This window comes from Schistocerca gregaria, chromosome 8, assembly GCF_023897955.1.
Source record: "Schistocerca gregaria isolate iqSchGreg1 chromosome 8, iqSchGreg1.2, whole genome shotgun sequence".
In the NCBI taxonomy this organism is placed as follows: Eukaryota; Metazoa; Arthropoda; class Insecta; order Orthoptera; family Acrididae; genus Schistocerca; species Schistocerca gregaria.
The window spans coordinates 95,640,825-95,668,405 of record NC_064927.1 but is presented as its reverse complement, the minus strand read 5'-3'; the positions used below and the strand labels follow the sequence as shown (position 1 = coordinate 95,668,405).

General features: G+C 45.7%; 1 protein-coding gene across 1 annotated transcript in view; it reads right to left on the bottom strand.

The window, feature by feature from the left end:
• LOC126285035 (blood vessel epicardial substance-like) overlaps positions 1-27,581 on the bottom strand; it is a gene marked incomplete at its 5' end in the record, with an annotated part of 120,401 nt that overhangs the window by 82,085 nt on the left and 10,735 nt on the right. Inside the window, 2 exons of the mRNA XM_049984359.1 lie at positions 7,902-8,010; positions 17,211-17,537. Coding sequence (XP_049840316.1) covers positions 7,902-8,010; positions 17,211-17,537 — 436 coding nt within the window. The remainder of the gene's footprint in view (positions 1-7,901; positions 8,011-17,210; positions 17,538-27,581) is intronic.

Sequence of the window (27,581 nt, the reverse complement as noted above, 5' to 3'; positions counted from 1 at the left end):
GGGTGTGGGTGATGTTGATAGGACAGCCGTAGATGGCGACATAAAAGTCAAGAAGCTGGGATAAAGGGGTGGTTTTGCCTACAATGATAGCCTGGAAGGATTGTCCTTGAGCAGCCACTGTTTACTCGAAATAGTGAACTGGTCAAGATGGGATTGGACAAGGTGTTGGGAGTGTTGTAGGGTTGGGGCGAGAGCAAGGAAGGCAGTGTCAGTGGCGTACTGGAGAATGTGTAAGGGGGTGAAGGTGGCAGCTTGTCCGCCGTGTAAAGAAGGTAGAGAAGAGGGATGAGGACGTAATCTTGGGGCACATTGGTGGAGGGGTAGAAGGTGTAGGATGGTGATATGGGAAGGACAGTGCGAAAGAAAGGAGGCAATCGGATGGATGTAGTTGATAGGGAGGGTGGAGGTTTGGAGCTTGAAGAGGAGACTGGAATGTCATACACGATCAGAGGCACGTTCAAGGTCGAGGGTGAGGAAGATGGCAGAGTGACGGGAGTTGAGATGTTCTTAGCTGAGCGAGAGGCAGGCGCTTATATACAGGATACGGTATGTCGCTATTCGATGTTAGGACCACGTTCTCCACTGTGGCGCCCTCCCGTTATACACAGGCCAGGAACGTGCACAGCCACAGCTTTGGTGCGAAGGCTGTAGAGTGGTAATCGAGAGTGGCTGTACAGTTGTAATCGAGGTCCATGCCGTCTGGCATGGATTCGAAACTTGCAGCGCTCGTTACAAGACCCCTTTAGTTGTAAAAGGATGTGTTGCGATTGATCCACTAAGGACATTGGCGAATTGTTCATACTAAACAGTTAGTGTGACAGCACTGTAATTGGCAGGACTTGGACGCCCACATTGAACAGATGACGTCACCATGTCGCACATGTGCTGAAAACTAATTTGCTCTTCCAGCTTGGCCTGAGACTCAAACGCCATGGCAGCAAGTGCACATTGACTTTGCGGCACGATTTTGGAACACCCTTTGGCTCATAGTGGTACACTCTTTTAGCAAGTTCCCTTTTGTGGTGTCCGTGGCTTCTACATCACGTAGCACCATTTGGACGCTATCCTTAGGTTTGCCAGATTACTGGTCTGCAGGTATCACTTTGCGCCATGCGATCTTCTTCTGTTCAGGCTTTATGCCCACTGTAGGCGTTAGGAAACAGGCATGATCCAGGGACGCATTGGCTCTTGACTGCAGGTCCCGATGGTTGCAGTGCCGCCAGCAGAACCAGATTCGTGCCTGACATTTGTCCCGTAAATCTGATGATTTTCTTCCCCCAGATTCATGGCCTCACAGGCAAGCACAGCTTTTGCAGCCGCCCGATGGTGCCACCAGGGCATCCCAGGAGGAGTGTATGGACGGTGCGCCCTCCTCGCCACCGCCGTCCCCACTCGGTGACGTGATGGATGTGGACCAGTCGTCGCCGACGCCGTCGTAGTCGCTATCATCGTTCCAGGACACACTCTCAAACCTGGACGTGTGCCCTGCAGCAGTTTCCTGTAGGATGATCCTGTTGCCTCGCAAGCCAGGGGTACGGTCGGCAGTACGTCGTCCACCACAGTCATGGATCCTGGCTCATCTCTACTTTCAGCATCCTGCCCCCCTCCCCATTGCTGTTCGCATCTTCCTTACATGACAACTGTGTAGAATTTGGGGGGAGGGGTGGGGGTGGGGGAGGTATATTCTGGCGTAATCTGTCGCCAACACACCCGTCGGCAAAGATGCAACGCGAAGATCTATAGTAGGTGGTGGATCAAGTGCACCTATCACGACAGAGGTCAGAGGCACACCGACATGCAACATGCCGCCAACCCCGTCTTGACAGCATGTATTTAGATCGCCGCCGCTGACCGGAGGGAAGCACTAACTCACTGCCACTGACTCACTAACTGACACTTCAATATGACATGTGTCAGTCCACGCAGAGAGCAGGTCACCAGCTACAACAGTACATAGCGACCAAAATTATGACTATAGCCAGATTACTGATATTGTCTGTAAGGGAACTCTTACTGAGGAGCTTATACCACAACTCAAGGACTCTATTCAAGTTAAGTAGCAGCTATCTGTTCATGTAAATAAATAACTGTGTTAATCCACGTGTGCATTTGTTTTGTAGAAAGAGGATACCGGTTATCCATAACAACATCTTCTTCCTGCCTTTCTTTGAATAAGACGCTACAGTATATGTATTCAGTGTGGACGGGCCTCAGTTTCATATTCAAATCTGCATACCCAATTTTCTGGCATTGCATTGTGTCGATGACTAATTATGTCACTGCTTACAATGTTTACCATCACGTTTCATGGTTATCGTGGTGCAATTCCAGCCGTGAACAGCATTCAGGCGATTACCGGATATTTTCTCATCATGTACTGATTCCAACTTAAGTACTACACTCGCATTTTCTCATCTTCAATGATGTGTCTCAAGCACGTTACTGCAAATGCGATACATTCCCTGTGGAGGCACAGATGCAAATGCTATTCACCAGAACACGTGCCTGGCATTGAACAAATCATTACATGCAAAATGAAAAAATTCTTGGATTAAAGTATTGAATTTATAGCAACTCTAAGTTGCCACACATACACAAATGCTTTAAATATCTCTAACACACGCTATCCTGAAACTAATTCTTGAAACGTGCTGAAAAAAGTGAATCATGACCTGAGCAAAAGGCCTAAGTGTCGTCCAGCTCTAACTATAGAATTAAAACCCCATCACCCTGAAATTTCGGCCCATCCATTACACAAAATATTATCTGCAAAAAGAAACAGTCCAAGTTAAATATTTCACATACTCACAACTATGGAGATGGCTCCTCATTTCATAGGACTAAGAGACAGTAACCTTTCAGTACCCACCTTAAATTCATCGACGATAGAAATGCGGTCCTCAGCCATGGAGCCATTCCGTAACAGCCACATGGACGTTCTCATCGTTGGAAGATGTTTCCTGTAGGTGTTCTTTCGGCTTACCGAAGAAATGGAAATCGCATGGTGCAAGACCTCCCACAGAAAACGCCGAACGAAAGCTTCTGCTATGCACGCCGTATGGGGGGCTGCGTTATCGTTCAGGAAAACCATGACTTACGTTAATTTTACACTGTTCCTGTTGTTTTGTTGTTCATGGCGTTGCATAACGACGTCAGAGTGCATTAGCAATTAGCGATAATGACTGTGTGCTTTGCTATAATCTATATGTAGACAACTCATTTGCTGTCGGAGAAAACAGTGGTTACGAGATTCCCTACTGATGGCGCCACTTCGCATTACTTCCGCAGAAGCGAGGGAATGCACACACTGACGAAAGTCGTGGAATAGCGATATGCACATATACAGATGACAGTAATATCGCGTACACACGCTCCATTGTTGGAGCTGTCATTTCTACTCAGGTGATTAATGGGAAGAGTTTTCCGACGTCATTATCGCCAGACGACGGGGAATAACAGACTCTGAACGCGGTACGGTAGTTGGAGCTGGATACATGGGACATTACATGTCGAAAATTGTAAGGAAAATCAATATTCTGAGATCAACTGCGTCGAGAACGTGCCGAGAAACCAAATTTCAGACATTACCTCTCCCCACGGATAAAGCAGTATTTTCATGGGTGACTCTGTGCCATGTCAGTGGGCGAAAACTGTTTGCAATTGGTATGAAGAACATTCTGGACAATTTGGGGTACATTAATCCCATCGAACATTTATGAGTGATAGCAGGCAAGCTATAGCCGCAGAAATCAATGTGAGGCATACGAACGTATCAGAGAAGACAGGGTGGTGAAATTGGTGTTACTGTGCAATGGCATCAGGCGACCGATGCGAGTGCCTTTGCTAAGTGCACGTCGTCGCTGCCGCGACTCTCCTGGGCTCGTTACTGTCTCGGTTCGGCGCTAGACAACTGGCAAACCACGACGTGATCATGTGGGTACCGATTCAGATTGGTTAAGAGCTGATGGTAGTGTTCGAGTGTGGTACAGACTCCGTGGAAGCATAGGCCCAAGTTATCAATAAGCCACTGTGAAAGATGGTGATGGCTGTTTTGTGGTGTGGGGTGTATTTACAACGAACAGGCTGTATAGTCATTGTCAGGAAATGATTTTGGGCTTCACGTTCCCAAACAACGATTGTATTTTTATGGGTGACTCTACGCTGTGTCAGTGGGCGACAACTGTTTGCAATTGGTTTGAATAACTTTCTGGACAATTTGGCCTAAATTAAACCCATCGAACATTTATGGGGCATAATCGAATGATCAATATTTCTGCACGAGACTTCCAACGATATGTCGAGTCCATGTTACTTCGAGTTGTTGCACTACAAAAGGAGGCCCGATACGTTATTACTAGGCATCCAATGACTTTCGTCAAAAATGTTCAAATGACTCTGAGCAGTATGGGACTTAACTGCTGTGGTCATCAGTCTAATGGTTCTAATGGCTCTGAGCACTATGGGACTCAACTGCTGTGGTCATCAGTCCCCTAGAACTGAGAAGTACTTAAACCTAACTAACTTAAGGACATCACAAACACCCATGGCCGAAGCAGTATTCGAACTTGCGACCGCAGCGGTCGTGCTGTTCCATATAGTAGCGCCTAGAACCGCTCGGCTGGCTGACTTTAGTCGGTTCAGTGTATATTGATTCCAAATATACTCTCTTTATTGAAGGTGTCAAATGATGGACGTCTGCCTCATCGGCCGCAATTATTTGTCGTGAGAAGTCATTGGGTTCTACGGAGTAACGCTCAAGGTAGTCCAGAGACGCCATAAGCTTCTGTGTGCTGGCGCCAGTGATTGCGGAACACAGCTTGAGCTCTTTCTCTAACGATGAAATGAGCACTGCCCATTGAGATGTGAACCTGCTGAGCAATGTCCACAGATAGTTGCCTCTTCGTCGACAGCCTGGACACCGTCGTTCGTGGCTAATGTTGACTGCCTTGCTAAGTCTATGGGGGAGGCATGGTTAGGGTTGAGTAACGACAAGATGCGATCAATGAAGCAAACGACCCATCGGGGGCGTCCCTCCTTGCCATCTCTGAGATCGGATGAAGTACAGATCTCTGTACAGCACAGTCTGGCACAGAGTATCACATCAATATTTCGTATTTAACTTTTTTGAAATGTAATTTTAACCACTTTCGTCTCAAATTCGTTTAATAAGGGCACTGCACAACTGCACGGGCTATCCTAGCACTCTCCCCCCATAATCCAAATTCCCATTCACGCATCAGCCGACTTGGTATTCCCCTAATTCAAACAGGACTGCAGAGGCTCTTCAGGCATAGGTGCTTTAACCGAGTAAAACTATATGGTTCTAGAGACCTTTCAAAATCTCAGACGTCTACAATGAACAGGGTGATTATAATTAACCTTTCAAACCGCTGTAGAAATAACACCATTGGTCAGAATGACGTAAAATTGCAACGGAATATCATCGCAGAAGATGGAAAACGTATGGCAGAAGAAAAATAAATAGTTACATAGCAACAGATGTCGCTATAAGAATCAAAATTTAATAGTGGTCGACTACAAATGACAAATGAATCATTCAACAATTCCTAAGGTGTACGTTTGACACTGAACAAACTGTACTACATACTGTTGTCACCATCTCACTACTCCTGGAAGCGACATTGCTTTTGGTTCATAATCTGCCAGAATTGACAGCGAGTCGTCGTAAATTGCACGTTGTGCCTACAACAGTCTCCCTTTCTCACGTACTTCAACTTCGGAATGTATTTCCAGTTCTCACGCTGGGATGCACCTGTTATGTATATCGGACCAGATCTGTTTCCGCAGGAAACCCAGAACATGTGCGCTCTACTGACAATGCGCCGCATATAGCGTGCAATGGGACAAAATGTGTAACTTACTTTACTTAACTAAAGCACTCACAATGTGTTATACTGAATGATATACAATTTTCAGGGGAATGGATAAGATGAGGTGTAATCATGCTAATAAATTTCTCATCTGCACTGGCTCCCTTTAGTGACATCAAGCTATCCAACACATATATTCAGCAGACGAACGTATCCAAATGTTCATCGACTCCTTTTTCCACCCTCGGAGAAAGGTCAAAGAGGTGTCGAGTGTTGTGTACAGGCCACTTGGGCTAATGAAGCAGCAAATAAGCAGTTAAGTACACCAGAATGAAAAAAATAGATTTCCCAGTGTGTCGCTCCTGTTCATGCAGTTATCTCTCTGTTAAGACTGAGAAGCACAAGTCTATGGGGGAGGCATGGTTAGGGTTGAGTAACGACAAGATGCGATCAATGAAGCAAACGACCCATCGGGGGCGTCCCTCCTTGCCATCTCTGAGATCGGATGAAGTACAGATCTCTGTACAGCACAGTCTGGCACAGAGTATCACATCAATATTTCGTATTTAACTTTTTTGAAATGTAATTTTAACCACTTTCGTCTCAAATTCGTTTAATAAGGGCACTGATGGCCTGTGTGCTGAGTGCCCCCCTAAACATTCACCAAACCAATGAACCAACGTTGTGTTTATGAGGCACAGTAACGTCATGACTGCTATGTCAACACGCTAAGATTTTCGAATTGGACGGAGGATATCTGAAGACAAACATGAGGGGTGCTCGTTGCTCGTGGAATATTTCCGTTTTAGCCCTGCATTTTCATGAGGTTTGGATGGGTGGTTGGTGGTGGCGCTTGCACATAGCTTTCGAAACGGCTTTCCGAGCAGAAAGCTGTCATTTAGTTTAGAGTGTCGAAATACTCATGCGTGCTTGCAGAATATGTGAGGAGAACTGGCAATGAACAAAAGCACGGTAAATCACTGGGCGAGGCGTCTATGACTTCTGCAATGTTGGAACGATTTAACGTGTTCGTCGCCACAAAAATGCAAAAGACTTTCTGGTTGTCCATGACAACGTAAGGCCTCAAACATGTCTGCACATCCGAGAGGAGCTCACAAAACTTCACTGGACTGTCCTTCCTTATCGAACCTACAGCCATGATCTTGCGTCTTCCGACTTCCATCTCTTCGGCCCAATGAAGGATGCACTCAGCTTGAAGCAGCATGTCAGTAATGGGGTAGAGTGGCAGCAGAGTGGCACCATGGAGACACACACGCTCTCCCAGAAAGGTGGCTTGAAGCCGTCACGTTGTACCGAGATTATGTTCCAAATTATGGTTTTCTAGCCAATGGAGTGGGGAATAATATGTCATATTGGAATGCTGAATAAAACCAATATGTTTTCAGAGAAAAAAAATGTGTTGCATTATCTACTAAATTTCCCCTTGTACGTCACAAACATCAAAATTCACTGGGAGATACCAGCCAACAGGGGGGAAATGTCTTAAACATGCAGACCCACAGCTGGCATTTCAGTAGCTGCATTAAAAGTTCTGCGACCTGTTATACCGAACTAGTCAGTGTGATGATTTGGAGAAGTTAATCTGACCTCAACACTCATCGATCTGGGCATCTGCATTGCCTTCCAGTAGGACTATCTGAAATCTAAAGCCTTGTTTTCAAACGTCGTAGGAGAGAAAAGCATTGAGTTGCAATTCGTAGAGGAATCAAAGGCGAGATGAGGTGTCAGACAAATGCACAACATATCATAAGAACAGGTACAGGTGATTATAAAACAAGATCATCTTTACGACATAATTTCACTGAAACTGGACCTGAAACGCTGATACTGAATTTTGATAAACTTTTGTAAATGGGAAAGTTAGTACAAATTCAAAAACAAACACTCTTGTTGGTCTGTTCAGTATGCAGTTCAAGATCTCACGGACTGGAAGACTGAAAATATTAACTACACGCATCTTAGCAAATATAGTAAATGAACGTTTGCCAGGATTACACGCTGTGGCAGTCAGCAGTCGAGTAGCGGAGCGATGGAGGCTCCGGCGCTCACCTGGAAGAGGTCGTCGCTGCTGCTGTGGTTGGCCTCCCATTCTGGAGAGTCGATGAACTGGTGAGGGGTGATGTAGTGCAGGTGGGCGTCGTCGCAGCTCACCCGCATCCTGCCGGCATGAGGTAAGCCATCGTCACAACACAACACGCACACGTCACATCACCTACTGCTAGTGCTGAGGCAATTTAGTCTCTGAGACGACGACCATTTTGTTGATGATAATGGTGTGCTGTTCAGATGCATGACAGCAAGGCCTAAAGCGCTTGTTCTAAAATTGTATTAAATAAGCTTTTGAAAAGTTGTAGAATGATATAGCATCAGCTACATGTAAAATATAAAAGCACCTTAAAAGTACCAGACATGCACTCACTCAGACTCATGTCCATTTGCACACACACACACACACACACACACACACACACACACACACACACACACACACACACACACACACACATACGCATGCACTTACAAATGCACTCTCACAAACATACATACAGAACGACAAAAATCACATATTTTATCAGTTCTAAAAGTTGTAATACAAAAGGAAAAGGTAGTTAAAATAGTCGATAGATTTGGCCTTTGCTGGACAGTGCGTCATCTGGTCTGCAGTGACCAGCTTGATGTGTGACGGCTAGAGAGCTTTGCTCCTGACCTTAAATAGCTGCACAGACCTGCCATTGCTAGAGATTTCACTATGGGCTTATACACTCATGCTCATAAATTAAGGATAATCGCAGAATGTGGTGTCACACAACATGGCACTCCACAAAACTGGCGCTAATAGCATAGGCACATAGGAATACACATGCCACAGATCTGTAAGTCCACGGTATTGGTGATAAGTTGAGAAAACTGTTCCAAAACACATGTGCTACAAATCGTCACTGTTTTCTGTGCATGTACCCCGGCATCAACATGGGATATGATCACCATGGACACATACACAAGCCGCACAATGGGTTGGCATGCTCTGGATCAGGTGGTCAAGCAGCTACTGGGTATAGCCTCCCATTCTTGCACCAGTGCCTGTCTTAGCTCCTGAAGTGTCATAAGGATTTGAAGACATGCGGCATATGTCAACCGAGAGCATCCCAGACGTGCTAGATGGGGTTTAGGTCTGGAGAGCAGCTAGGCCACTCCATTCGCCTGATATCTTCTATATCAAGGTACTCCTCCACGATGGTAGCTCGGTGGGGCCGTGTGTTATCATCCATCAGGAGGAAGATAGGACCCAATGCACCCCTGAAAAGGTGTAGGTGATGTCCCGATACACCTGACCTGTTACAGTTCCTCTGTCAAAGACATGCAGGGGTGTATGTGCACCAACCATAGTTCCACCCCACACCATCAAACCACAAACTCCACACAGGTCCCTTTCAAGGACATTAATGGGTTGGTATCTGGCTCCTGGTTCATGCCAAATAAAAACCCAGTGAGAATCACTGTTCAGACTATGGGTGGACATGAACATAACCTGGGATCAGTGTTCCAATGACTATGTACTGTGTTCTTGACACCAGGCTTTCTGACCCCTCCTGTGACCGGGGCTCAGTGGAATGCACCTTGCAGGTCTCTGGGCGAATAAACTATGTCTGTTCAGTCGTCTATAGACTGTGTGTCTGGAGACAAGTGCCCCAGTGGCTGCAGTAAGGTCCCGAGGAAGGCTACATGCAGTACTCTGTGGCCGTCTGCTGGCACTGATGGTGAGATATCGGTCCCGTACTATAGCGCCTGGACATGTTTCATGTCTGCTGGAATCGTTGCCACACAGAGGGCCCATGCCACGATCTGCTGTGTTTGACCAGCCTCCAGCTGCCTCAGTATTCTACCCCTTATAACGTCATCAATATGTGTTGTTTGAGCCATTTTCTACACATAGTCACCATTAGCACATCTGAAAATGTCTGCATACTTACTCGCTGCACTGTACTTGGACATGCACCAACACACCTCTGCATATGTGGGCTGCTGCCAGTGCCGCTGTGCGACCACCGCAGGTCAAATGCACCACATGATCATACCCTGAGGTTATTTAAATCCGCAAACCACCCATCGGAGGTTTGTTTCACTATGTATCACCATTATCCTTAATCTAAGAGCCTGAGTGTAGTCAATAGATTGACCAGTCTAGTTGGAGATTTTATTGCCTGGACTTTAGCGACTGGACGGTTATTTCCAAGCTATTTGAGAGACCTTCCCTCGCTGGAGAGCTTTCGCATGATCTTGCTGTTACTGGACTCACTTGTCAAGGGTAGTTGTAGTGAGCCAACAATGAGTTTACAAATTTACAACAGCCTGGAGATATGCAACTGGAAAACAGTGGTTCAAATGTCTCTGAGCACTATGGGACTTAACATCTGAGGTCGTCAGTCCCCTAGAACTTAGAACTAGTTAAACCTAATTAACCTGAGGAAATCACACATATCCATGCCCGAGGCAGTATTATAACCTACGAGCGTAGAGGTCACGCGGTTCCTGACTGAAGCGCCTAGAACCGCTCGGCCACACCGGTCGGCCAGAAACAGTGGCAGAGCTAACCTGACCAAGCTGGCGACCTTCACAACTAACTCATAGCAAATGGACTGACCTAAGAAACTTCAACATCGCAGTGTGTCAGCAATCGTTGGTTTATATATTAAAAAACGAGGCAGGTTTTTAGTTTTTTAATGAATGGACTGACGTGCCTGAATGGACTGATGATGACTGGACCGGCCTGCCATGGCTGGAAATGTTCGGATCTTACAAAGCAATTGAACTGATTTTCTCTCACTTGACAGTTCATCACCATGAACAAAGCAACAGGAGTAAGCTTCCCAGGTTGGAGCAATTTAGGCTTCGTCAACACCGACATGTCTGATCTCCATAGGTTGCAGAACTTCATGCCAGATCCTCATTGACTGGACTGTCCTATCGCAAGAGGAGAGTTTCGTGTCTTACCTGCAAAAACTGGGGTGAGTTTCTCTGGCTGGAGAGCTTTTTCCCATGCCCATAGCATCTAGACTGAAGTAGACTGACTAGCTCCAAGTGGGGAGTTTTGCATCGAGCCCACATTGACTCAACTGACCTTTTCCAGGTAGGAGAGAGGGAGGATGTGCTCTGACTGGAGAGCTTCGGACATAGCACAGGGGGAGGCTGGAGAGTTATATGGCTGGTCTTTAAATACTGGACTCACCTGTCGTGGCTAGGGAGCTTCGCAAACATCACAAAACTGTGTATACAACGGCTGAAGTGACAAATGAAATTTGTACCAGGTCGGCTTCAAACAGGTCACCTGCTCAGTAGACAGATGTGGTAACCACTGTGGCAATCAGACAAAAATTGCCTCTGCACAACTGCACGGGCTATCCTAGCACTCTCCCCCCATAATCCAAATTCCCATTCACGCATCAGCCGACTTGGTATTCCCCTAATTCAAACAGGACTGCAGAGGCTCTTCAGGCATAGGTGCTTTAACCGAGTAAAACTATATGGTTCTAGAGACCTTTCAAAATCTCAGACGTCTACAATGAACAGGGTGATTATAATTAACCTTTCAAACCGCTGTAGAAATAACACCATTGGTCAGAATGACGTAAAATTGCAACGGAATATCATCGCAGAAGATGGAAAACGTATGGCAGAAGAAAAATAAATAGTTACATAGCAACAGATGTCGCTATAAGAATCAAAATTTAATAGTGGTCGACTACAAATGACAAATGAATCATTCAACAATTCCTAAGGTGTACGTTTGACACTGAACAAACTGTACTACATACTGTGTATGGGTGTATAAGTGTCATACTGTTAGTTACGTAAGCCCATCCACCACGGCAAGGTAATATCACATTCGGTGGCAAAAATCGGTTTTTAATTGTCCTGACGCCAAAAACCGCTTAAAAAGCATCAATAAAAATCAAATCAAATTATCGATTTCTGTGTGACTGGCAGAGAAAATGTTCAATATGCTGTCCACCGTTTTCTAGAACAAGTTCAAATCGAGAAAGAGCATATTCCTCAAGTGATCGAAGTGTTTCCGGGATCACGTTCAGAATGTGTTGCGCAATGGGCGCCTTCAATGCAGCTAAGTTTTCTATCGCAACACTGAAGATAGCCCCAGAGCCAGAAGTGACACGGACTAAGATCAGGTGATCGGGACGACCAGGCTGTAGGGAAATGGCGGCTTATAATTCTAGAATTTCCGAAATGGCGTTTCAGCAGGTGCTTAACTGGATTTGCAATGTGCGGAAGTGTCCCATCTTGCATAAAAATTATCCCATTCGCGCCGTTGGAGAGCTGGAATACGTGGTTGCGCAAAAGAGAGAGACAGCGATTATCAGTGACGGTACAGGTAACAGGACCGGAAGCACCTGTCTCTTCAGAAAAATATGGCCGTATGATAAATGATGCCGTAAACCTGCACCACACAGTGACCTTTTCAAGATGAAGTGGTACCGATTTGCGTGTTCGTTTTCCGCTGCCCATATTTGAGAATTCTCTGTGCTGACATGTCCTGTCAGATGGAAGTGGGCTTCGTCTTTCCACAAACTCTCCCACGGCCAATCATTGTCCAGTTCCATGCAAGCAATAAATTCTAAAGCAAAGGTCTCTTGCAGGCAACAGGAAGCAACTCGTGCAAGTGGGTAATTTTGAATGGATTGCAAAGAAGGATGTTTCGTAGGATTTTACGCTCCGCGATCACGGGTATGTCCAAGGTTCGGACGATTCTCCGTTCACTACGCATTTGCACACCACCACTCGTCTCTTGCTGCATAGCTGTAGCGACTGCTTCCACTGACGTCGAATCAATTCGTTTCCTCCCTCTACCAGGTTGCACGCCAAAAGAACCCTTCTTTTCGAATTTCCGAATCATTTTCTCCAGACCGACAACGATCATCGGACCCACGTCTTTCTTCAAACCCTGCAGTGTCCGGAACTTCTGCACAGCGGCGTGTGCACAGTCATTATTCTTGTAATACAGTTTTACAAGCAGAGCGCGATCCTGCGTTGAGACAGTCATGGCGAACATCGCAGTCGCCAAACGAGGAAAAGCCGTGTACCCGGCGTGTTTATACCAACTTCAGTGTGTCGTGCACATGACAGGTGTTTTCATTTACGTATTCTGGCACCTACAGTATATGCAGACAGAAGCGACGAATAAAAGTTAGTTCCAAGGCCAGCATTCGAACCTGTGTCTTGTGTTCACTAGGCAGATGTGCAACCACCACATCCAAAATGCAGGGCTACTAACAGGTCAGTCCGTGCAGTTGTGCAAAACCACTGTGCGAGAGGGCGTTACGGGTTTGAGCCGTGTATCGAATCGTGCTACACCTTGTGTTTAGATTGCATTGGTTTTCCTTTTCTTCCCCTGACATGTTTGTTTGATATGTTGTCTGTCATTAAGTGGCTGCTTGGTTGTCTTTTCCCTCTGCTATCGATATCTGCGTTTTTGCATCCGGGAAACTGCTATGGAGGAAGTGTGGTCTTTGACCGGTTGTAGCCTCGTGTGGTGGCGCGGAGTAGGGATGCTGCGCGCAGAGTGAGTCTGGTGGACACGGGAGGGCAGTGTGGCTCTCCAGCGCGAAGCAGGCGTGGTCGGTTGTACCGAGTCGCCACGTGATGTATGTCGGTTGTGTGTAACGAGCGGGTCGAGTTGACGGAAGAGCTCCCCGCGTGTTGGTTGTATACAGAATCTTTCCACGAATAGTTGCTGTTCATTTCACCTTGGTGGGACGTTAACAAGCTTCTTTAAATACTCCGTTTCAACACTGGAGTTTAAAAATGGAGACACCTAACATGAAGGAGCGGTCACTACCCGTCAACGTTGCAGAGAAGACGTGAACTCTGGTGACAGAGCGTGTTGTCGCGTGACCGTGGCGTGTTGGGTACACTGGCGACGCGTGCGCGGTCGGATGTGTGGATCCTTACCATCTGAGGTCGTGTACTGCCTGTTAGAGCATAACTGAAAGTTAAGTTCGTGGAAGGTTTAATCATAAAGTAATAATTTTGTGTAACCAGCGTCTCTTCTGCCTTGTGACCTCCGGCGACCGGGTTTCCTGTCTCTGGTCCCGGTGTAATTGAAGACAGTGATCTTTCCTCCTCCTCTCGTTACTGCCCGATGGGAGGTGTAGTTTTGGCAGTTTAATTGTTTCGCTATTCTGTAGCGTGTTATGAGTAAATTCATGCTTCTTGTTGGTTGATCATGTGGTCGCTCATTCAGGACTGTGTGGTGTAATGTTTCCTTGCACGAGGTTTGCTCTAATTCTGTCAGCAAGTTAAGCCACCTTGTAACGAGTTTTCGCTGCCTGAAAGTCGCTGCAGTGACCAGCCTGAGAGTGGCAATTGTGTTTACGGGCGTATTTAAATTGGTCATCATTCTGCCTAGCCTGAGCATCCCTGAGTGGGTGATTTGTGGCCGCCTTACACGGGTTCGTCATATCTGTTATGTTCTAATGATATTCCAGGACACTTTTGTTTACATATTTTTAAATTCGTCCAAGTTTGTAAATTCCTTTTATTGCCAATAATCGTGTGTTTTCTGAGACCTCTTTAATTCTTTTAATGGCGGTGTTGGTAGATTTACTACCTCACGGTACTTTATTAACAAAGTTATGTATTTACTTTAGTAGTCTATTTACTAATGTTCTTTAAATTTGTTTAAATTGTTATATTGTATTAATTACTTTGATTGGCGTTAGCGGCGTGTTTTAAAAGGTAGTTTATTGCCGTACTGCTAGATTATGTGTTTTTTTTAATTTTTTTAAAATTGTTGTATTGCTATAAATTTCTTGATTGCCGTTAGCGGCGTGTTTAAAAGGCTGTTTATTGCTGTACTGCTAGTTTCTGTAAGATACGAATAAAACATTTGTGAAAATCTCTACTCGACGGTAAACTACTGGAAATTTGGCCCCGTTTCCCAACTTGTGGTGTGGTTCGCAGTAACCGTAACCACGGTGTGTGTCAGGGTTAGTGCGCCGGAGACCCAAATTCAGGTCCTAGCCTCGGTACTAATTTTCGAGACTTGAAAAGGCCTCTGGGACCGTGTAGTTTCCATTTCATCAGAAAACTGGGTGGAGGGTACTCCAGTTGCAGTGACCTACCCCCGCTGGAGAGGTCCACACATGGTTCTTAGGAACCATATATGGCTGTCACCACTGGAGAGTTTCACAGCCGTACTGACCTGCCGTGCCTGGAGAGCTTCACACACGTTGTGCAACACTTCTTCAGCCGACCCATCACTACAGAAGTGACGTAGCCTGGACAGAGCGCTCATAGTCTATGCGAGTGAAGGAACGGTCGCTAAGTTAGTCTACTACATACATCATTTAGATGACATCTTGCTGTTGTTTCAAAATAGCACAGATGTTATCTATGTCTTTGCCCAACAGTTTTGTTCTCTGCATCCCAAGATTAACTTCACCACCGGAATAGAGAAAAATAACTTATAACTATTTAGATATAAATTAAAACTGGTAAATAAATGTCGTGTGATTAGGGCCTCCCGTCGGGTAGACCGTTCGCCGGGTGCAAGTCTTTCGATTTGACGCACCTTCTGCTACACTAAAACTGGCAGTAAACATACGTTCAGGATTTATAGAAAACCTACGTGCACCTATAACACTACACATGCCACATTCTGTCATTCATTGCAGACTTTCATATTCGAAATTCGAAAAGAACTGAACGTATTAAAACAAACGGCCGTGGCAAACTGGTACACAGAGACATTTTTCATGCGACTCTACAACAAGACATAGATAAAGCAAGAACATAAACACTCTTGAGCATAGGAAAGAACGAAAAGTAACGAACGTCTTGTCCGGTGGATACAGTACGGAAATGTTTCTCAACACCTAGAGAAGCGGTGGAAGAACACAACCATCGCGTGCGGCTTTCAAATAAATAACACTCTGAAACTGCAGCGTAGACACAAAACAGCTAAGAAACGTAATAAATTTTCAATTTTGGGCTTCGATATAATACACTGCGATGATATTGAGAAATTTTGTATTCGACAGATACGAGAGAAATTTTAACATTAGCTTTAGGGAACACATGGGCTACAATCACCAGAACAAAAGTGCATTTGCACACCTGACTAGATACAAACATACTGGAACCAACATAAATTACAACATTCAAGTCGTACATTCTGTGCAGCCTATTAAAGCTTTTGGAAACAATGGAGATCTACGGCAATACTAAACGCCACTCCACAAAGCTTCTGAATAAACAAATCGGATGAATTACGCTGGGTTGCAGTGACCTACCCCGGTTGAAGAGGTCCACACATGGCGCTTAGGAACCAGATGTGGCTGTCACAACTGGAGAGTTCCACAGCCGTACTGACCTGCCCTGGGTGGAGAGCTTCACACACGTCGTGCAACACTTCTTCCGCTGGTCCACAACTACAGAAGTGACGTACCCTGTACAGAGAGCTCAGCCGCTGGACTGGCCTGCCACGGCTGGAGAGGTCCCCGCGACTGGCTCACAGTTACTCTACTGACGTACCCGTGCGCAGATGCTGGCACACGTCGCCCAGTTTTTTTTCCATAACAACAATAACAAAAATAATTATACAAAATAACCCACCACCTTAATGATTAGTGGGCCTTAATTTTCTTAGTGTTATAATAGCAGCTTCTACATTTTTACTTTACTGCAGACAGTACTATATTTGACTACCTCTAGTTTTACTAGTGTTACCACAATTTCTAATATCTACGAGCGGTTAGTATTGCCTGCCTGCAGCGTTACAGTTGTGCCAGTGTTAATATAAACCTACTTGGGTGCCTCGCTCATAGAACTAATCCCTATGAGCATGCCGCTGGCACAGGGCAGGCAAGAAGTTAATTATCGCTGCAGGTTCCTAACTTACTATCCTATTCTTTTTAACTAAATCTACGACCTATTCCAGGTCACAGTTAATGCGTTGTCTCAGTTCGTGAGGAAAATCACTCCAAGTCCCCCTGGTCCTCCACGTGGCGGACTCCAACTGTAAAGTCGACCTATCCACGAACAGGCGGCACGGGATTGGATGGTGGTCGCGATCGGCAATTTCTAGCTATCTAGTCACGAAGGTCTCTCAGAAAAGTTATTAATACTTTTTGTGATACCTCGTTGGCTAGCGTGTTCAGTCTCTGAAAGGTCTCCTCTTGTGTTAGTAGGTCATAGGTGTCTGTACTTGGTAGTTGTTGTCTTAGCGTGGCTGCTACATCATCGAAAAGGGGGCACTCGTAAACCACATGGTCAGGAGTACCCTCCGACGCGCCACCGTCACACGCCGTTGTGGAGTGGCGAGCTGAGCCGCGCGGCCGGACTGACCTGCCCTTGAGCAGCACGGAGAGGCGCTCGTCGGCGGGCGTGGCGCCCTCGGCGGCGTACGTGTCGCCGGCGGCGCAGCGCAGCAGGCGGGCGCAGCGCGCCAGCTCCTTGAAGTGCTTCCGCGAGACGCGCAGCGGCCGGAACAGCCGCGTGTAGACGTCGGCCAGCTCGGGCGACAGCGGCGGCGGCAGGAAGCGCGCGCCCAGCAGCGCAGAGTGCGCCGCGTTCAGCAGCACCAGGCCGGCGTTCCACGCGAACACGTCCGGCGAGCACACGTGGATGCCCGCCCACAGCGCCGACAGCAGGAAGCCCACGCACAGCAGGCCCCTGCGCACGACGCCGCCTCGGGTATCGGTCTCTTCGTTTGTCATCGCCAAGTGGTATCGGTAAGTTCATTTAGTTCTTTTCGTACGGTCACTTCAGTCAAATAATTATACAGCTTGGTCCATTGATAGTGACCGGGCCAAATACGAGGGCTATCCACAAAGTACATTAAATTTTCGTTTGTGTCCGTTAGGGGCGGGGCTAGCGCGGCCATCTTGGTGTCATGGCATTCCGCCGCTCAGTCGGTATCCTGCCGCGCTAGTGAGAGGTTCGTGCTCTACTCCGTTGAGTTACTGTGGCAGTTTGAAATGTCAGCGTTAATTGAAAATGCCACGAAGTGTGAAGTGCGTGCTGTAATAAGGTTTCTGACTGCAAAAAACTGTACACATATAGAAATCTATCGGCAGCTTTGTCAAGTGTATGGGGACAACATAATCACTGAAGTTGGAGTGCGTCAATGGCTCATAAAATTTTAAAATTACCGAACTAACGTTCACGACGAAGAGCGAAGTGGAAGACACAGCATAGTGACTGCCGAACTTGTCGTAAAAGTCGATGCCGCGGTTCGTGAAAACCGTAATTTCATAATAACGGAACTCTCTATGACTTTTCCACAGATTTCACGAAGTTTGTTGCACGAAATTATTACTGAAAAGCTTGGTTACCACAAGTTTTGTGCAAGTTGGATACCAAAAGTCTTGACAGAGATTCACAAAAATCAGCGAATGGCTGCAGCGTTAAGGTTTTTGGACGCTTACGAGGAAGATGGCGACTCATTACTCGATCGCATCGTTACTGGTGACGAAACGTGGGTTAAGCATGTGAACTGCGAGACAAAACTGCAGTCAGTGCAGTGGGGGCACACAAATTCCCCCCAAAAACCCAAGAAATGCATGCAGACAATGTAGGCAAGGAATGTGATGGCGACTGTCTTTTGGGACAGAAGAGGTGTGATTTGAGTGGATTTCCTGGAAAGAGGCTCTACAATAAACTCTCAAAGGTATTGCCAAACTCTGCACAACCTCAGAAGAGCAATACAAAACAAGCGCAGGGGAAAGTTGGGCTCAAAGATCTTGCTGATTCACGACAACGTCCGGGCCCACACGGCAAATGCCACTCGTGAAGTTCTCGAATCTTTTAAGTGGGAGTTGTTTCCTCATCCGCCCTACAGTCCCGACCTGGCACCGAGCGACTTCCACTTATCCCCAGCAATGAAGAAGTGGTTGGCTATGCAGCGTTTTGGTGACGACGCACAGCTTCAAGAAGAGGTAACCACGTGGTTGAAGGCGCAGGCGGCCGAGTTTTACGACGACAGAATTTCCAAGCTCGTCCATCGCTACGATAAGTGCCTTAATTTAAATGGCAACTATGAAGAAAACTAGTGTTTAAGTGTGGCTTTCATCTGTATATAATTTTAAAAAATTCGAATACTTTATTTATTTTTAATTCCAAAACGTAATGTACTTTGTGGATAGCCCTAGTATCTCACGAAATAAGCAACAAACGAAAAATCTACAAAGAACGAAACTCATGTAGCTTGAATGGGGAAACCAAATGGCGCTATGGTTGGGCCGTTAGATAGCGCTGTCATAGGTCAAATGGATATGAACTGCGTCTCTTTAAATAGGAACCCCCATTTTTATTACGTATTCTTGTAGTACGTAAAGAAATATGAATGTTTCAGTTGGACAACTTTTTTCGCTTTGTGATAGATGGCGCTGTAATAGTCACAAACGTATAAGTACGTGGTATCACGTAACATTCCGCCAGTGCGGACGGTATTTATTTCGTGATACATTACCTCTGTTAAAATGGACCGTTTACCAATTGCGGAAAAGGTCGATATCGTGTTGATGTATGGTTATTGTGATCAAAATGCCCAACGCGCGTGTGCTATGTATGCTGCTCGGTATCCTGGACGACATCATCCAAGTGTACGGACCGTTCGCCGGATAGTTACGTTATTGAAGGAAACAGGAAGTGTTCAGCCACATGTGAAACGTCAACCACGACCTGCAACAAATGATGACGCCCAAGAAGTTGTTTTAGCTGCTGTCGCACACCAGTAGCAGACAAATTGCGCGAGAATCGGGAATCTCAGAAACGTCGGTGTTGAGGATGCTACATCAACATCGATTACACCCGTACCATATTTCTATGCTCCAGGAATTGCATGGCGACGACTTTGAAAGTCGTGTACAGTTTTGCCACTGGGCACAAGAGAAATTACAGGACGATTTAGGGACGAAGCGTCATTCACCAACAGCGGTAACGTAAACCGGCGTAATATGCACTATTGGGCAACGGAAAATCCACTACGGCTACGACAAGTGGAACATCAGCGACCTTGGGATAATGTATGGTGCGTCATTATGGGAGGAAGGATAATTGGCCCCCATTTTACCGATGGCAATGTAAATGGTGCGATGTATGCAGATTTCCTACGTAATGTTCTACCGAAGTTATTACAAGATGTTTCACTGCATGACAGAATGGTAAAGTACTTCCAACACGATGGATGTCCGGCACATAGCTCGCGTGCGGCTGAAGCGGTACTGAATAGCATATTTCATGACAGCTGGATTGGTCGTCGAAGCACCATACCAGGGCCCGCACGTTCAACGGATCTGACGTCCCCGGATTTCTTTCTGTGGGGAAAGTTGAAGGATATTTGCCATCGTGATCCACCAACAACACCTGCGTCAGCGCATTGTCAATGCATGTGCGAACATTACGGAAGGCGAACTACTTGCTCTTGAGAGGAATGTCGTTACACGTATTGCCAAATGCATTGAGGTTGACGGACATCATTTTGAGCATTTATTGCATGAATGTGGTATTCACAGGTAATCACGCTGTAACAGCATGCGTTCTCAGAAATGATAAGTTCAAGAAAGTGCATTTATCACATTGGAACAACCGAAAAAAATTATTCAAACGTACCTACGTTCTGCATTATAATTTAAAAAACCTACCTGTTACCAACTGTTCGTTTAAAATTGTGAACCATAAGTTTGTGACTATTACAGCGCCATCTATGACAAAGCGAAAAAAGTGGTCCAACTAAAACATACATATTTCTTTACGTGCTACACGAATATGTAATAAAAATGGGGGTTCCTATTTTAAAAAACGCAGATGATATCCGTTTGACATATGGCAGCGCCATCTAGCGGGCTAACCATAGCGCCATCTGGTTTCCCCCCTCAAGCTAGACAAGTTTCGTTCTTTGTAGTTTTATCATTTGATGCTTATGTCGTGAGATTTTTGGCCCGGTCACGATCAATGGACCACCCTGTCTGTATATGCTCACTAAAACGTAGGTACGTGACCTCATTGTGAATTAGTAAAATTCTCCGAGGCTTCGGTCACTGTCGCATAAGGCCTTCCTCGGGTGTTTTTGCTAAATGCTCAATGACAAAAGTTGTGGTCCTCATACACTGCCAGGAGACGCTGTTATCGAGCTTCTATAGGGTACTGAAGATGAGACGGAAGTGTGTTAGACATTGTTCATTGGTGTTTGTATTACTTCTTCTCATTGGTGGAAATGGAATTATCGACTGGTGTTTGCTTAATTGCTCGTCATTAGTGGAAATAGGCGAACGGACAACGGGCGGCAGTTGTAACGTAGCGCTGGCTGGTGCCGGCCGCTGTTGTCTCCTGCGCGACACTATGTGTGTGTGTGTGTGTGTGTGTGTGTGTGTGTGTGTGTGGTGTTGCGTGTTGCTTCGCATGAACTGCCGTTCCTAGCGCTGTTACTGCTGGCAGCAAAGACGCCACGTTTCTGTTCAAATAAATGGTTCAAATGGCTCTGAGCACTACGGGAATCTACTACCGTAGCGGTAGCGCGCTTCCAGACTGTAGCGCCTAGAACCGCTCGGCCACCCCTGCTGGCTCAAGTTTCTATACCGCCCTCTATGTTCTTGTTGGCAGGTCGCTTGGCTGTTTCTACCGCCTTTCTGATCTTCCTACTGAAGGTAAGAGGCTGTTTCGTCAACATTCGAACTTCTCGAAATCGTGTCTGTCATCCTGGTGTTCTACCAGCGCTGAAATGGTGTGTTGTCTTAGTCAGATATATCTTTCATGTACAGGTATTGATGTGCTGCCGGTTTCGTAAGCTGCAGTAGCAGGTAGTTCGTCAGCTGCTTCTTTCGTTGACCCAAGAACACCTTTCGTTTTCCTGCTGCCGCTGCTGCTTCACATCTCCTCGGTGGACTATTTTGCCCCTCAAACATATGGTAGCAGTGAGCCAGATCGCTGGTGACCATCAGCGATCGGCTTGTTATCTTTGGCGCGTCCCCGGACATGAGCATCTTCGCGTTTTCGGCTGGGGCGGGCGAGATTGGGCGATAGGCAGTCGGTTTGGGGCGGCCGGTGAGATGGGCGGAGTTGTGGCTGGGGCGCAAGCACAAGTGTGATGTCTGTTACGCTGGGGCTGTTTGCTACTTGTGAAACTCCTGCGGCGGTTACTGGTTGCCTGGAAGGCATTTCGTATAAACTGTGCCAAGCCTCGCAGTGAGAGGGCAGTCCGGAGTTGGTGTTGGCCTAGATGTTTGTACAAATTGAGGCGCCTGGGTGAGAAGTACGGCGTGGGGCTGTTGGTTGCTTCGTCCTTCTGGCAGCCACCGCAAGCGAATGATCGATCGGAATGTCCACAGTTCGTGGTGAGCATAGCGTGAAGAAGTTCTGGTAGGATGTGCTCCCAGCCTGACTCTTAGCCTGTGTTATTAGTGGGTGCCGACCCCTTGTCTGTTACTGCTTCCGGGTGTCCTGTAAGAGTTCATAGCAAAACTGTGTTTTTGTGGCATTCTGTGTTTCTGGCTCAGCCTCCGCCTAGAAAGGTGAACGATTTTGCCTCAACTGAATCGGGAGGGGGGGGGGGGGGGGGGGGGGTTGATTGGACATCTTTTATAATTCCTTAATGTTGTAACTTAAACATATGAAAAAAATGGTTCTTTCAGAATAAGCGCCTGTTTCTGTGGGACACTGCAGTTCAAACAGGAGTGACGTAATGTAAATGAATATTCGGCAAATGAAGTGTATGTAACGACTTGCTGTTTTCTGGGGCACGCAGCTGTGTTATTGAACTCATTTTGAAGTGTTTCGTTGGGTGAACGACTGCTCCCCACTTCAGTGTATTTTTTTTAGTAGTATTGTAAGGTTTTTTTGGATATTTGTCAGTGGGGTGTATTGATTCAATTTTGTTTTTCTATTTCTTTGCAATTATGGTGAATTGTTTAGTTTATCTGTTTATTGGCTTAGCTAGCGCTTCATGCATTAAATCAGCTGATTTTGAAATTGTTTTTTTTTTAATTTCCTCTTTAATGTCAGACAGATTCAAATGTAACTTCATTTATGTTATTTGAAATAAGTGTGTTGGATTGACCTTAATGAATTATGTGCAATCGAAGTAAGGGACCCAGTCCTTCACTACTGCTTAAAAGTGTCGTGTGGTTCGGGTTGTGAGCCCCGGGCTCATACCAAGCAGGCCGATGTTTTGTGCTTCACTCTGTACTACCCCATTGCCTTCATCCTTTGTTGCCATAGTTATATCCAATAATCATTAGCTCCAAGAACGAACCTGAGGTTTTGTAGTTCACCGTTTATATGATCTTCGTCGCAAATCTTATGGGCCCTGTCGGTTAAAGTGTGAAGAACGGATTTCTTCTGCGTAGGACGATGGTGGGAAGAAGTATGCAGTTACCTGTCCGTGCTGATGGGCGTTCTATACACCCCGTCGCCAAGTTTACGATCGGCTTCTGGTAAACTTACACGTCGAGAAAAGGCAGCGCGCTATTCTTTCCTATGTCCGAAGTGCATTGGAGTTTGCTGTGCTGCTGATTGGGGTGTTGGTGGAAGTTCTGTACCTGTTCTTCTCCATGTGCTCATGTAAAGGTGCCATCAAGGTATCGGAGCCAGCATTCTGGGCGTAAAAGTGCTGATTGGAGTGTTGTTTCTTCAAATGCTTCCAGGAAGATGTCTGCTGCAACAGGCGACAAGCCGGAGCGCATACCTACAGCGTTCGTCTGTTCATAGAATTCCCCTTTCCACTGAAACAGGTGGTCGTTAAACAGTGGCAGACTAATTCCCAGACATCGGATGCCTTGCGTTAGCGAAACATCCGTGAACAGACAGACAGTGTAGCTATGGGTTCCTCTCTCCCGCCCGTTACGGCAGACGTCTTCATGGAGACATTTTGAAGGAACAGCAATCTGCACCATTATACCCAGAATGCTGAGTGCGAAATGTTGATGACACCTTCGTTATCTGTCCACAAAGTCATCTAATACTTTCCTCCTCGCCATCGCCAGTACCCTACCAGAGCCACATTTAACATTTCTCATTCAGCAGTTAGCAAAAAAAAAACCTCAGGAAGACCGTTTTCAACAGTGGCAGAAACTGCGGAGAATTTTGCTCATTGAAATGCGGTCACATACCCAGAAGAATTTTATAAACTGTCAAGATGATTTCAAAATCCTGTGCTTACAGTTATATAGAATGGGTAATCAGACCGTGAAACAGACAAAAATGCTAGTAAACATAAGCCCAGAAACCTACGCTTTCGCAATTTGATGTATGACGATAGAGTTCACGAAGAACCCCAAAATAAACACGTTCACACCCCATAATAAAAACTGCAGAAATAGACTTTATCTATATCTACGTGATTTTTCTGTTATTCACAATAAAGTGCCTGGCAGAGGGTTCAATGGACCACCTTCAAGCTGTCTCTCTAGCGTTCCACTCTCGAACGGCGCGCGGGAAAAACGAGCACTGAAATTTTTCTGTGCGAGCCCTGATTTCTGTCATTTTGTCGTGATGATCATTTCTCCCTATGCAGGTGGGTGCCAACAGAATGTTTTCGCAATCGGAGGAGAAAACTGGTGATTGAAATTTCATGAGAAGATCCCGTCGCAACGAAAAACGCGTTTGTTTTTATGATTGCCACTCCAATTCACGTATCATGTCTGTGACACTATCTCCCTATTTCTCGATAATACAAAACGAGCTGCCCTTCTTTGAACTTTTTCGATGTCATCCGTCAGTCCTGATGCAGATCCTACACCGCACAGCAATACTCCAGGACAGGGCGTACAAGCATAGTCTTTAGTAGACCTGTTGCACCTTCTGAGTGTTCTGACAATGAATTGCAGTCTTTGCCTTGCTCCACCTACAACATTATGTATGCAATCGTTTCAATTTAGGTTATCTGTAATTATAGTCCCTAAGTTTTTAGATGAATTTACAGCCTTAAGATTTGTGTGACTTATCACTTAATCAAAATGTAGCGGATTTCTTTTAGTACTCCTGTGAATAACTTATTCAGGATCAGTTGCCACTTTCCGCATCACACAGTTATTGTATAGAAATCATTTTGCAATTCGTTTTGGTCCTCTAATGACTTTACAAGACGGTAAATGACATCATCATCTGCAGAAAATCTAAGAGGGCTACTCGAATTGTCTCCTATGTCATTAATGTAGATTCGGAACAATAGAGGGCCTATAACACTTCCTTGGGCAACGCCGGATAGTACTTCCGTTTTACTCGATGACTTTCCGTCTGTTACTACGAACTGTGACCTTTCTGACAGGAAATCCCGAATCCAGTCGCAGAACTGAGGCGTTATTCCATAGGACGCAGTTTTGTTAGAAGACTCTTCTGAGGAACGGTGTCGGAAGCCTTCTGGAAATCTAAAAATATGGAATCACTTTGACATCCGCTGTCAACAGCACTCATTACTCCATGATTAAAAAGAGGTGGTTGTGTTTCACAAGAACGATATTGTCTGAATCCATGCTGGCTATGTGTCAATAAATTGTTTTCTTCGAGATAATGTTCGAACACAGTATATGTTCCAAAATCCTGCTTGACGATATACACACTATAGCTCCCCCACTGACTACCTCTCGTGTCTTCAGAACGTCTCCTCATCGGTGCTGCACACGTTAGAAAAGTCCCATGGGTTTGCCAAATGGTTTCACAACCATTCACAATGCGTTCCCAGAGTTCATCTAAACTATGCACCGGCCGCAATACATCAATGCTTTTAAACCCCGATCCCCCCCCCCCCCCCCCCGCCCTCCTTACACACACACACAAAAAAAATCAAACGTACTCAAGTCGGCGGAGCTATTAAGCGATGGTACTGGCAAGCCACGACATACAGTTGTCACAGGTTCATCCTATGTATTCCCGACTAGCCACATGAAAGTGGGGCAGGGGTAACAAGGAGAGATAAGGCGAGGAACGAAAGGATAAGGGAAAAAGTGAAAGAGGAACGCTTGCAGAGCAGGAAAGAAATATGAAGTATGCGCACTTAAAGAGAATGGAAAACAACAGGATTTCCAAGAAGAGACATGAAATGGAAATGCAAAGAAAAGGCCAAAAGGGAGACCAAGGGTCAAACGGCTGAAAGTTGCAGAGGAGTGTCTCAAGAAAAGACACGAGGGCTGTACCAGACTGAACCAGAAAGATGGTGCGGAAACAGGACTAGATGACGAGGCTTGTGTTCCAGACATACCTAGCCTGGGGCTGCAAACTGTTCATGATAGCGATGATGATAATGATGATGATAATGTTACATTAGACACAAATAACTTCAGAAAAGGTAGTATTGCATTTAAATTTATATTCAGTTTTGATAAATGTATCTTTTTTAGAAACGCTTTTCTTGCTAATGCGTCTGAATTTTGTGTTCTAATTTCTTCAATATTGGATTATTTAGTTCAACCACATTTCATTAGTCCTGTGTTGTTATTACTGAAGTCCATCTTACAAACCCTTTTCGAGGTACTGTTATCTACTAGCTGAATGTAGATAAAGCCAAACATTATCTTGTAAGACACTCCGTATGATAGCACTTTCTTTCACAATCGACGATCTGCTGCAGTGTTGGCCGTATTTCTAGAATGCAGGATCAGTGAATCCATCTATACGCGCGTATGTTGTGTATGAATAAAGCAAACTGTGTTTCACACAAGTGTATTATTTTTATTTTTGTATTTTATTAATCCGTATCTTGAGAGACGCTTTCTTTCCGCCAGGAGCATGACAGAATTTGAGCGTAAGGTCCTAGGACAGGCGGGTATCAGGCATGTGATTATGTGTGAATTATGGCTTAGTGAGCAAAACAGAGGAATGGAACGGTAGCAGTCGACCTCCAAGTCTCTTCATAAGAAATAAAATTAGGGGAACATACGCTCTCCAGTCGCTTGTCGGGCGGAGGCTGGTTGCAGAAAAGCTTATGTCAACGAATTATGTGTCAATTATGGCTTAGTGAGCAAAACAGAGGAATGGAACGGTAGCAGTCGACCTCCAAGTCTCTTCATAAGAAATAAAATTAGGGGAACACACGCTCCCCAGTCGCTTGTTGGGCGGAGGCTGGATGCAGAAAAGCTTATGACAATGAATCAGCACGTTTTAGGAGGCATTGCTCGTGTGGAAGTCAGGCAGACCTTTACTCAAATGATATCCTGTTCACTATGGATAAAGGACACTTCCACATTTCGGGAAACCATTTGACACGGTGCTCCAGTGCAGTATGTTAACGAGGATAAGAGCACGTGGAAAAGGTGAAAAAGACATGTGAGTCGCTCGAAGATTTCTTAGTAACAGAACCTAGCTTATTGTCCTTGACAACAAGTGTTCATTAGAGACGAAGGTACCGTGAGGAGAGTTCCAGGGAAGTGTGATACTGTCACTGTTATTTTCCTTTTACATAAATGTTGTGTCAGACAGGGTGGGCAGCAGTCTGAGGCGTTTGTTGATGACGCTGTGGTGTTCGAGGAAGTGTCTTCGCTGAGTGATTGCAGGAAGATACAAGATGACGTCATGAAGGGCAGCTAGCTCCAAATGTAGGAAAGTTAACGCGGGTGATTAACAAACGCAAATCCCTAATGTTCTGATACGCTACTAGTGATGTCCTACTTGAAACAGTCAAGTCGTTTAAATATCTGTGTGTAGCGTGGGAAAGTGGTGTGAAGATTGTGGCAGGGAAGGCGAATGGTCGACTTCGGTTTATTGGGAGAATTTTGGGAAAGAGTG